The sequence below is a fragment of the Pelodiscus sinensis genome, chromosome 20 (genome assembly GCF_052426305.1).
Source record: "Pelodiscus sinensis isolate ZL-2025 chromosome 20, ASM5242630v1, whole genome shotgun sequence".
Classification (NCBI taxonomy): Eukaryota; Metazoa; Chordata; order Testudines; family Trionychidae; genus Pelodiscus; species Pelodiscus sinensis.
In genome coordinates, this window is record NC_143071.1 from 996,900 (window position 1) to 1,009,597 (window position 12,698).

General features: G+C 50.3%; 1 protein-coding gene and 1 long non-coding RNA gene across 2 annotated transcripts; one reads left to right on the top strand and one right to left on the bottom strand.

Annotated features, from left to right (window-relative positions):
- The first annotated feature begins 42 nt into the window (after window positions 1–42).
- On the top strand, window positions 43–8,124 carry SIRT7 (sirtuin 7). Its single transcript, XM_075904204.2, has 10 exons — window positions 43–210; window positions 300–437; window positions 3,538–3,642; window positions 4,791–4,861; window positions 5,009–5,081; window positions 5,540–5,638; window positions 6,096–6,332; window positions 6,585–6,665; window positions 6,919–7,025; window positions 7,550–8,124. Exons 1-10 carry the CDS (start codon window positions 115–117, stop codon window positions 7,770–7,772), a joined length of 1,230 nt encoding a protein of 409 aa, XP_075760319.1. The 5' UTR covers window positions 43–114; the 3' UTR covers window positions 7,773–8,124.
- Window positions 8,125–8,975: 851 nt separating this feature from the next.
- Window positions 8,976–12,408, bottom strand: LOC142819156 (uncharacterized). Its single transcript, XR_012896939.2, has 2 exons — window positions 9,310–12,408; window positions 8,976–9,214 (listed from the first exon to the last, which is right to left on the bottom strand). It is a non-coding gene; the product is annotated as an uncharacterized LOC142819156 (long non-coding RNA).
- Window positions 12,409–12,698: the final 290 nt, after the last annotated feature.

The following is a 12,698-nucleotide window of genomic DNA, read 5'->3' on the forward strand; positions in this document are numbered from 1 at the left end:
GAAGTAGCCGAGGTGACCCGGAAGTGAATGCCCCGCCGGTGGCCGGAAGCGGAAGTAGAAGCGCCGTGTAGGCTTGGCCCAGGACCCGGAAGCGGCCGGCGTCTCGCGGGGGCTATGGCGGCTGGCGGGAGCCTGAGTCGCTCAGAGCGCAAAGCGGCAGCGCGAGCCGAGATCCTGCAGCAGGAGGAGCAGCGGGACCGGCGCAGACAGGTACCGCCCCCCGCCGCGCGGCCCCGCCCCCGCCCGGCGTGACCCCGCCCCCCGGCCCGCGTGACCCCCGGCTCTGCTCCCGGCTGCAGGTGTCCCGCGTGCTGAGGAAGCCGGCGGGCGAGCGCGGCCCCGAGGAGAGCCTGCTGCTGGGCGAGTGCGAGGACATCGTGCGCGAGCTGGAGCGGCGGCGCAAGAAGCGCGAGGGGGCGCGCAGGCGGCAGCAGGAGGTGGGTGCGGCGCCCGGCAGGGCTGGCGCCGCGCGGTCCAGTCACTGATCAGCAGACGCTTGGAGGCGAATGCCACAGGCTGCACGCGCCCCCCCCCCATTGTCCTAGCAGCCTGGCTCAGTGGCGGCTTGTGCTGGGTCCGGGACCAGCCTTGCATGGGAAGGTAGCCTGGCTCAGGTCCGGGAGCTCAGCCCCGCCCTTTCCCCTGCACATGGCCCGCTGCCACCTCTGTATCAGAGGCAACAGGCAGCTAACAGACTTCCCTCGCAGACCAGCTCCTGCCTGGCACCCCATGCTGTTGCCTCTGATATACCCCTCGGGACTAGAGAATAGTCAAGCAATTGATAAGAATCCATGAGGTTAATCAGTTAGTCAATTAACCAATATTTAACATCCCTAATTCAGGGTGCATGGGGGAGATCTCTAGACTGGGGCAAATGATTGGGGTGTAGGAAGAAGTGAGAGCTCCAACTGAGGGAGGGACAAATTCTTAGGTGAGGCTGAGGGGCTGGGAGTGTAGGAGGGGGCTCTGGGTAGGAGGTTGGGGTGGGGGCGAGGGTGCACAAAACATTCCTCAGGCAGCTCCCATTTCGTAGTACAGCAGGTCGAAGGCAGGCTCCCCGTCTGCCCTGGCCCTGCACCACTGCCTTGCTCAGAAGTGCCAGCAGCTTTAGCTCAGTGCACATGAGGATAAGGCTCAAAGCTTTCAGCCTATCGTACAGATAATTTAATCTGGCTTGCAGAAAGTAAGCAGGGGGCTGGAGATTCTCCACCCCTGATCTAAAGCAAAGCATGTGATTGATGGAGAAAGTCTCAGCTGAGAGAAGTCATAGGTGGAATGAAATTCCAGACTCTCCTAGTTGGTCTCAGGTGTAACTTTTCTCTTTAGCAAAGTGTTTCTGCCATAACTAGAATGACATTTGGAACAAATATATTTTCTACTAAAGAATCAAGTCAACTGTAAACAGCTTTCTATAATCAAAAAATGGGTGAGAGATACACTCTGGTAAGGACTTCTGTTTGCTTGTCTAAATATTGTTGCATGAGCTGAGATTGTAGAATGATGAGTGGCAGTAAAAACAACTGGAGTGTAGTGTTTATAATCTATAGAATTAGAGGGAAATTGTCTGAAAATGGATCCAACTCAGTGGCAAATTAGTCTTTTTGGAAAGGGCATCTAAAGGTGTTGCTATCTAAAAGATTATTCTCCTGTCCAGGTTTAATAGTCCATGTCGATTCTTTTCTGTTCAGAGAAGAGATTGCCCCTGACTAGCTTTGTATGCCAGCTTGTCTCTCCTCTCCCTAGAATGACATGCCACCGCAGCATCCAGAGAGGCAGAAGGAGAACCATGTAGTTGAACTGATATTTATTTTGGTTTGGGTTCAGTTGTATCCAATGTGTTTGGTTTTGTTGTGGTTCAAGCCACCAAAAAAACCTTCAGCTATTGATTCAAGCTATAGGTTGACTCTCCAGCATCCTTGGGATCTGACCAGCATGGAATCAGATTATTTGCTGAACCACAGGAGGTTGTTATTGTCTAGTAGCATAATGAACACTTCCACTGCTTACTGGGCTCTTAGAAGACATTTGGGGTAAATTAGAGCTAAATAACGGCACAGAGCCAGGACTGGTAGATGTAAACCAGTGGTTCCCAACCATTTGAAGGTGCCAGGGGGCGTGGCCGTTTGCCTGCCAGGGGGCAGGGACACTCCCGCACCCGGGGGTGGGGCTGTGCATATGCCACACCCCCATGAGTCACGTACCTGGGGCCAGCAACCCTATGTGCTGCGTGGCCACGGGCGGGGCCGCCCATTTGCAGCAAGCCTGGGGCCAGCATCCTGCAGAGCCAGGCGCCTTGGGCCAGCACCGCCCTCCATAGCCGTGTGCCCAAAGCTGGCACTTCTCCTCCCCTCCCCCCCCATAGCTGCCTGCCCAGGAATGGGTATGCTAATTTGCCATTCTTCCAGGGCTGGCGCCCCCCCCCCCCCCCATAACCGCACACCCGGGGGCCAAGGCGGCCAATTCGCCATGTGCTTGGGGCCGGTGCTCCCCATGCGCCGTGCTCCTGGGGAGCGGGCAGCCAATTCACCCCGGGGCTGGGGCTGCCCGTGCGCCATGTGCCCGGCTCCGGCACCGCACATGCGCCACGCGCCCAGGGCGTGGCCAGCTCTGAGCACTTGGCGGGTGCACACAAATGACCCCGTGGGCGCCATGGCGCCCATGAGCACCGTGTTTGGGACCACTGATGTAAACAAACTTTGTGGGGCTGTGGGAAACTTGGCCACACCCATGATAAGTGGACATCCAGCTAACTCAGATCTTGTTGGACTAGAGAGGTTTAACCTGTAGTTCAGATCACATTTCAATTTTAGTATAAGTAATTTTTTTAAAAAAGAGGTGAAATGTGAAACTATTTTGATTAATTTTTATGAGTTTTTCTAATGTTCTTATGCTGTCAATCAGAATTATTTATTTATGAATAAATAGTATGTTTGGGTAAACTAAAATAACATCTCATGAGAGATCTTGTGTAGTGTTGGACCTGTGCAATGAGAGGATAATTTTGAGGCCTGTAAATGTTCTTTCACCACTCACGTGTTGCTGGAACTATCAGTTGATTCATATTGGGCATGGTATTTTTATGATGAGTCCAGTGTTTTAATGATAGCCTTCATAATGAGATGTGGCTCATCTGCAAATGAATCAAGGATTGTCTGGGTTCTTTTTTGAGCTTTTATTCATCTAGATGGGTATTTTTGAAGATTTATTTTTGTGTAGTTTATCATCCAGTATTTTGATTTCAGATGCATCTGACCTTGATTGTTACATCATTATTTTCTCACTGAAACATTTCCATTTTCATCCATGTTTTGTTTAAATTAAACTTTTGCCCTGAATTTGACCTCTCGTGACTGTAAGAATTAATATCTAGGGTCAAGGTATGCACATGAGAAAAGGATTTCTTTTTTTTCTAATTTTGTAATTAAGCCCATAAAGATTCAGTAAAAAAATAAACTAGAGGGCAGTTAACCAACAATTTGCATAGAGTGACATGTTGCACCTTAGAGATTGCTCTAACTTCCTTGTTTTCTCTTTTAGGTTTGTGATGAACCAGAGGAATTAAAGAGAAAGGTCATTGAGCTGGCTGCAGCTGTCCGACGTGCAAAACACCTGGTCATTTATACAGGAGCTGGGATCAGCACGGTAGGGTTGAATGGGATGAGTGTTTAAGGCTCCTGGCGCTCCTTCAGCAATAGTTTTATGCCATAAATTCTAGAGCTCTCTTTCCTGGCTAACGAGTGGATTGCATGCAGTCAGGGAGGTTTGTAAGCAAAGCATTCGGAGTCCTAAGATTCTGTAGTCAGACTGACATTTGCCCACCAGTAGGCAAATGTCAGGACACCTTCCTGTTTGTGTCTCAGGCCTGGTCTATGCTATGGGGCTAAGTTATGCAACTCCAGCTACGTGAATATGGTAGCTTAGGTCGACTTACTATGGTGACTACATCACGCTGTGTCGCTGGGAGAAACTCTCCCATCAACATACTTTATACATCATCTTCCGGTGGCTTGACCCCGATGGATCGCTGCTCCAGCGGTCAATCGCCACAGTACCATCCTCGGTAAGTGTAGCCATATCCTTGGGAAGGCAGTTGCTGGCTAGGAGAGGCTGAGGCTCTGACTGTGTACAGAGACAATTATTAGCTCTCCTGGGATAGCGTGAAATGCTAAGCATCAGCCAAGAATGCTGTAACAAAGAATATCCTTTTTGATGTGATGAGCAAGGCCACTCCTTCACATTTCTCTTCAAGACCTACTTCTGTCTGATAGCCCATAAAAATTGGCCAGTAATGATGGTTAAGTTGAAGGGCATAGGAGTCCATCAAACAATCCATAATCTTTAGGTTATAAATCTCTCTCAATATGGTCTGCCATAGTGGTTTCAGCTGGGAGAAGTGGGTATTGAAGTCTGCCCTCCCCCCCATGTCACTTTTGACTGTAAGCTGTTTGAAGCAGGAACCATATTTTTCCTATATTTTCTACAGCCCCTATTGAAATGGGGGCCTGGGCTAATTGGTTAACCCTCACAGTTGCATGCAGCCCCTTCTCCCCCGCACTGCTGCCTCTGTATTCTTTGTTTTATGAATGAACGCCCTGTGAAAGGATGACAACTCTGGATGAATTAGTGGAGTGAGCTAAGCAAGGAGCTCAACAAGTGAAATTGGGTGTATGCCTCCACGCGGGAGAGGGCTGACTGACTTGTGAGGGATGTGGGACGTGTGAATCAGATCAGCTAGCAAGGCTGGACTGCCCGTGTGGGGAGTCTTCTCAGCTCTTTCTCCTATAATTCAGGCAGCTTCCATCCCCGACTACAGAGGTCCTAATGGAGTTTGGACATTACTGCAGAAAGGGAGGAGTCTCAGGTATGACATTACCGAGCGTTTCCCTTGTGCTCTAGTGGGGTGATGGCCATAGCAGCCTCCCAAGAGTGTCTTTCTGGGCTGCACAGCAGGAGGTGAAGACTGAACGTGGGCCTAACCATTCCTCTTCTGTTCCTCTCCATTTGCCAGGGCTACAGATCTGAGTGAGGCAGAGCCCACGCTCACCCATATGGGCATTGCCTGCTTGCACAAGCACAGCCTGGTAAGCTCACTAGTGCTCTGGTATTGGGATCTGAGGAGAGAGACCAATTGCTGGGAAAGTGTTCCATGGGTTACTCATGGAAGGTGGCCAAATGTCCACATGGAAACAGGGTTTGTGCTCCTGCAAAAGCCAGGTGTCTTACTGTCGCTCTCTGTACTCATACTTTTTCCACACCTGCCTTCCCCCCGCCTGCCTCCACTTGTTAGTGGGGGGAGGAGAGATGGGTCCTTGTTATAAAAATAGCCCCCAGTAGTAACTCCTAGCAGAGCAATGCAAGCCTTTAACTTCTGTCACAAATGTGTGCTGGTTTCTGTGCCTCTCCGTTATTTCCTCCCACCCTGCTTGGTCTCTGCCAACTCTGCTCAGGCTCTGAGGCTGTACTGAGGTCAGTCTGTTTCCTCATTGGTGAGCACATGCAGAGTTCCCTGCCAGCTCAGCTCTGCTTCCTTTCTTCCAAGGTGCAGCATGTGGTGTCTCAGAACTGTGATGGGCTCCACTTACGGAGCGGGTTACCCCGAGCAGCAATCTCTGAGCTTCATGGAAACATGTACATAGAGGTGAGTAGCCAGGCCACAGGCTTGCTATCCTGTGGGCTCATGGGATTTTAGGCTGCTGGCCTGTCTCCCCAGTCCAGGAAGGGTTAAAAACCTCTGCACCCAGAGTCTATTCAGGCCTTCTTCATGGCACCATTTATTGGTTGTACTGATGGTCTTCAGAAAGTTCAGTATAAACCCAGCAGCTCTTCCTCGCTCCTCCTATAGCCAGTCTGCCTAAGAATACCCCTGCCACAGAAACTGCTTGCTTCCTGTAGCTCCCTCTGTGAGCCTTCAGCCTTATGGGAATCAGGTGTGTATCAGGCAGTCACCTGACCCCTTGTCAGCTGGGATGGAATTCCCTCCTATGCCTGTAGAGAGGCTGTGCTTGAAACAGGGCTAACTGATCCCAGGCCCCTGGCTTTTAAGGAGCAAACCTCCCTGTTACAGAACTGCATTTCCTTGCTTCTTTCCTCACAAGGTCTGCACTTCCTGCACACCCAACAGAGAGTATGTGCGAGTGTTTGATGTGACGGAGCGCACGGCCCTGCACAGACATCATACAGGCAGACTGTGCCATAAGTGTGGGGCACAGCTGAGAGATACAATCGTCCATTTCGGGGAGAAGGGGACCTTGAGGGAACCTCTGAACTGGGAAGCAGCAACAGAAGCTGCAAGCAAAGCAGATGTGATTCTGTGTCTGGGTTCCAGCTTAAAGGTAACTGTAGATGCTCAGTGAAGATTGTTAGCAGCATTCTCCTTTGGTGATACTCTGGCGCTGAACAGTCTCCTCCCAACACCCTGGTCTCGGGCCTCACCCACTACATGTGATAAATCCTAGTGCCGGGTAGACTCTCTTCCGACTCCTCCCTCGTGCCCTTCCTGGTAATGAATTCCACCTGCGCTCTCAGCTATATTCCAGCATTTACATCCACCTTTGGCAGCACTGACAGTCTCTATTTTATGCCAGGTTTTGAAAAAGTATCCACGGCTTTGGTGCATGAGCAAACCCCCTAGTCGCCGTCCAAAACTCTACATTGTGAACCTGCAGGTGAGATATTGAAAATATGGGGAAAGCCTCGTGTGAAATGATTCTGCACCAACACCCTGCTGTGCAGGGGAAGCTGGAATTCAGATCCACAAAGAGTCTGGGAGCTAGAGAGTGTGAATTTGAGCAGGGGACAGACTGGGACTGCCACAATACAAGGCCATTAGGTCTGGATAGGGTGCAGTGCAGGGATCAGCCATGGGTTGCTCATTCAGCCTGTCTGGATTTTTATCTACACTTCCTTGGCCCCCCACAGTGGACTCCAAAGGATGATATGGCTGCCCTGAAACTACACGGGAAATGTGATGATGTTATGAGATTACTGCTGGAGGAACTTGGTCTGGAGATCCCATGCTACGACAGGTGAGGAGCCTGAGGCCATATTCATCTATCTTAGAGAACTCCCTCCCTGCTTCACTTTCCTCTTACAGGGCAAATCACTTCTGTCCTCCTGCTCTTGGAGAGGGGGAAGCAAAGTGTTCGCTGGCACTGGGGTTGGAATGGAAGTTTTGTGCTGAGACTGCAGCCACCTGGGCCTCTTTGCTAAGAACATTCCTCTGCCAGTTCAGCAATACACTTTAATAGTTTGAGTGATTTTCATCTGGGGAGATAAGGACCCCCCAAGGCCTTGTCCACAGCTCCTGGCCGTGGCGGGGAGGAGGGAGATGTTTCAAAAGCCCTGCCTTTCAGGAGAGGGCACAAGAGGATTTTACCTGCACAGACTCTTTGGACTGAGTAAACACTAGCTGCTTGCTGGCTACATCCAGGCTGATGGGGGCGGTTTGCAGCAGTGGGTTCACTTTTGGGGGGTGAGGAGGGAGAGTAGTGCTGAATTCCCCAGCAGCAGGACGAGGAGCCTTTCTGACACCTCTGTCTTGTTTTGGTAGAACAAAGGATCCTATCTTCTCCCTGGCAATTCCCCTTAGCCCCGATGAAGAAGGTAGCCACAGCCGGAGACCTGTGGCACCCCCATGGAGCCTGGAGGAGATGCAGATGCAAGAGCAGCAGCGAGAGCCGGCTTCTCAGCTCAGCCTCTCTCACTCAGGTGGCTGGTTTGGCAGAGGCTGTGCTAAAGGCTCCAAGAGGAAAAAAAGTAAATTGACTTTGTGAATTAGTATTTGAACACTTTATGGAACAGCTGTTCCCTACTGCCCTGGACTCCGCCAGGTTTACGGCTGTTCCAGATGGCTGTTCCCTATTGCCCTGGACTCAGCTCGGTTTGCCAGGGACTCCAGACACACTCTACGGGTCTGAGGTGGGGGCAACTGGCAGAGCTGTTTTTTCATACCACTATTCGCTGTGCGATGACAAAGCTCAGGATAGCTGGCTATTGGGAACAGGGGCTTGCAGTCTGAGCCCTTTCCCTTCACCTCAGCACCTCCAGGAGCATTCACAGGTTGGTGCCCTGCTGTTTTTCTGCCTTGCAGGTTCTTTTTGCTAAGTAAAGCCTGGACTCTTGGTGGTTCTGTGATTGGCTGATGTGGGTGATCTTGGGCTGGACACAGCGCATCAGGGATGCCCGCAGGAACCTGACTGTTTCTGGATGTGGGCTGGGTACAGGTCTCAGGTAGCCCTGCATGACTCAGGTGGAGGGGTGTCAGTCCCTGCTACGGACTGGGGGCCATGTGGCGTTAAGGCTCCTCAGGCAGGGCTGGCGTAGCCACAACTTAGCTCCACCCAGAGTGTGTGTGTGGGGGGAGGGGGGGGGACAAAATAGGCTGGGACTGGGGTTGTTTGATCTCAAGGACAGTGGAGGAGGGGGGTCCTGGGCCTGTCCCTGACCCTAGTCAGGTGACTGAGACCCCTCTTGCTTGCTATGGGGCATGGGTACCAGGATCCATCCAAGATACTAAGGAGTGGAGTGGTTGAGGTCTCTCTCACTCACACACTCACCCCCCCCACCCCCCCCCGGGGCAGGCGTTGGCTGTGTCTGCACCTGGTGTGCGAGGCCCCATTAATTAGCAGATGGCATCATTTTGCCTGGGCTCCCTCTGCCTTGTCCTAGACCTAATGCTGCATCACCAGGGCTGTCCAGTGGCCTGGCACTCCTGAGGGTCAGAGCCCAGCTCTGGCTCCTCATCCCCCTTCAGATGCTGGAGCTCTGACATTCCCCACAAATCGCTGGTGCCTGGGAGCATGGAGACAGGCTATGACAAAGCTCACTTCACTGAAGGAAGCTTTGAGACCCCTGCCCGGGGGAGAAGGGGATCAGCCCTGTCTTACGGCAGTAGGTTGGCTGGTGCTCACCTCAGACTTCCTTCTGACAAGCTGGCCAGTGACTTGTGGGGGGAGAAAAGAATCCAATTTCCGGAGTGACCGGTAATCCAGGTATGTGTTATGAGTTGAATACATCTTATGGGCAAAACAACAGGTTGGGGATGGCTACTGTCTCTCCTCTCTCCTTCCGAGGCCATCCATTAGCAGTAGGTGCAGTCTTAGTCACCTGCAGTCTTGGTTGGGCTGATTTTGCTTTGACCATTTTCTTGGTGGCTGCTGCTGCATGTGCTTTTGTCTTGCGTTTGGTGAGCCTCACCTATGCTGGATAAGGCAAGCTAAATGGGAACACGATGTGATAGTGACTAAGTGGGAGGGCCAGGCCAAGAATGTTAATGATTTTAGCCCTAGGTCTACACCAAGAAGCACCTACCTTATTACAAGGACTCGATTTCAGGGAGCGGCCAGGCCTTGCATTCAGCATCGGCTGACTCCCCACAATCCACGCAAGGTGCTTAGCGTCGGGGAGTGCATCCCTTCAGAACCCCAATTCACTCACAATTCTCCCTCGGGTATGTGTTTGCAGTACATCTCTCGGGGGGGATGCAGAATCAATTTCTCAATATTGGCCTAGTTTTAATTAGGAAGGCTACATAAGTACTAGGGAGCAAATTAATGTTTAATGCAGGTATGTTTATACTGCTCTAATATTATCTGCTAACATGTAACTACAATATTTACATTCCAATTGATAACTTCAGTAAAAAAGTAATGTTTTGGTAAGTAGGGCTGTCAAACAATTAAAAATTAAGCACATGGTTAAACACGCTGTTAACTGAATATTGTTTAAATACTCTGTTTTCTACCTTTTCAAATATTTGTTACAACACAGAATATGAAGCATACAGTATTTGATTATAAATATTTGCACTGTAAAAAATAGTATTTGATTCCCCCATTACAAATACTCTAGTGCAATTTCTTTATCATAGGAGTTGAACTTACAAATACAGACTTATGTAAAAAACAAACCCTGCATTCAAAAATAAAACAATGTAAAACATTATAGCCTATAAGTCTACTCAATCCTACTACTTGTCCGCTCAGACAAACATGTTGGTTTATATTTGAAGGAAACAAAAGTCTGCTGCTTATTTACAAAGTCATCTGAAAGTGAAAACCAGTTTTTGCAAAGCATCGTTGCATCCAGCATTGCAATAGATTTACATGCAAGTTGTGCTTAAAGGTTCGTATGTCCCTTAACCACCATTCCAGAGGACATGCATCCATGCTGCTAACAGGTTCAGCTTGATAACAATTCAAAGTGATGTGGACCAATGCATGTACATTTTCATCATCTGAGACTGATGCCATCAGCAGAAGGTTGATTTTCTTTTTTGGTGGTTCAGGTTCTGTAGTTTCTGCATCAGTGTTGTTCTTTCAAGCCTTGGAAAGCAGATTCTCCACACGTTTATCCCTCTCAGATTGTGGAAGGCACTTCAGATTCTTAACTTTGGGTCAAGTGCTGGAGTTCTCTTTAAAAATCTCACAGTTGTACCTTCTTTGTGTTTTTTTACTGGAGATTTTACAGTGTTCTTAAGATGAACATGTGCTGGGTCAGGCTGCTATAAAATGAAATATATGGCAGAATGTGGGTGTAAAACAGTAGGAGACAAACAATGATCTTCCTCTTCCCCTCCCTCCAGCAGTTCAGTTACAAATTAACATTTTTTTAAATGAGCATCATCAGCATGGAAGCATGTCCTCTAGGATTGTGGCCAAAGCACAAAGGGCACATGTACGTTTAGTGTATTTGGCGCACATACCTTGGAACACCCGTTCTCACTTCCATGTGATGTTGTAAATGAGAAACAGGCAGCATTATGGCCTACAAATGTAAAACTTGTTTCTCTTACCAATTGGCTGAACAAGAAGTGGGACTGAGTGGACTTGTAAGCTCAAGTTTTATAATATTTTTGAGTGAAGTTATGTAATCTAAATTTGTAACTTGCATTTTCATGATAAAGCAACTGCACTATAGTACTTGAATGAGGTAAACTGAAAAATACGATTTGTCATTTTTACAATTCAACTATTTATAATATAACACTGTACAATGCTGTCTCTAATTGAAAAATAGAAAAACATTGAAAAATAAAATTCAATTGGTATTCTATTGATTAAAACTGATTAACTTAACTCATGTGATAACTTAAATTGTGATTAACTTTTTAAACTGCACTTAGTCAACAGCCCTAGTCCTAAATTAAGGTGAAACTGGAGAAATGCAAAACAAATAAAATGCGTTAAGGGGTACAATATTTCAGGCTTAGAGCAAGTGGTGCATGTGCGAAAGGGGAAGGAATTACATCTGCTTTGTATGTACCACACCAACACTGGGCCATGGGAGAAGCCCCACTATACTGTTACTCCCTTGAGGGAAGGAGAGTTGGATGTTGCTCCCTACGCCGTGGTGCACTGTTATTCTTGCAATTAGGAAGCCACAAGTGGAGCTATCATCCACCCACCCAAGCCACAGCCAGAAGCAGCACATCCTCCTGAGCGGGGAGTGGGCAACACTGCCTTGCTCCCCAACACCACATGAAACCCTGGCCATGGGCAGTGTGCAGGCCCACACTCACAGCTGTGCCCCTCTTCACCCCTCCCCCGCTGGCCACTGAGACAGCCATCAGCTACCAACAACCTTAACAGACCTGATTCCCTGCCCTGTTTAATTGCCCCATGTAGTACTGTAGTCCCCACCAGCTCTGCCATAACACACCCACCCACCCCTCAACTTGCAGTCCCATCAGACTCCTCACCACCATGGGTGCTCCATCACCCTCACAGACTACACATAGGTAAGATTCTTTTTTTTTTTTTAAGGGTGCATGCACACACCCCTCACCCATGCTCATGCACCATCATCAGCTATGTACCAGAAAGATTGAACATCTGAGCTTTTAACTTAAAACAAAAGCAGCACCAGGCCAATTAAGTCAAGGGCATTTAGTGTGGAAGGGCAGAGATAGAAGTCTCCAAGTCTGGTTGGGTGCAAGCCAGCTGGGCAAGTGTGTTATGTGCTGCTTGAGGGGGGGGGGCTGATGTACCGGGGCTGATGGGGGGAAAATAAGTGAAAATCCAAAAGTCATGTGCTCCTAATGGCCAATGCCAAGGCCCCCATCATGCTTGCTAAGGCCCAATGCATCCCCAATGGCCCCCCTCTTCATTTTCCATCCATTTCCCTCTTCCCCCTCACTCTGGGGTCCCCTTCTGGTGACTTCTCTCCATACCCCCACAAGCTATTGCTAATCATGTCTGCCCCTCACTTCTCTCACCCCCTGCCCGCAGGTGCACTGTGCACCACCACCGCACCAAGGAGGAGGCCACCAGTGCCGAGACGAGCGTGTAATAATCACAATTCAGCCAAATAGAACAAGTGGGCCTGGCCCCGTGCACTGCCCGGACAAGCGCCTGGGGGTGACCGGCTGACAGGCAGCCAGGAGGCGGTGTCCCTGCCCCCCCCCCCCCCCCCCCCCCCCCCGGCACGGGGAGCTGCCGCCCTCCACCCCAGCTCAGCCAGGCTGCTCCACAACCCGCCCCCGTCGCTGCCCCCCATCCCCTCCCCCCTGCCCCCCATCCCCTCCCCCTGCCGCTACCCCGCTCTCCCCCAACCCCCATCCCCTCCCCCTGCTGCTCTCCCCCACCCCTCCCCTCCCCCTGCTACCCCGCTCTCCCCCAACCCCCATCCCCTCCCCCTGCCGCTACCCCGCTCTCCCCCCGCCCCATCCCCTTCCTCTGCCGCTACCCCTGCTCTCCCCC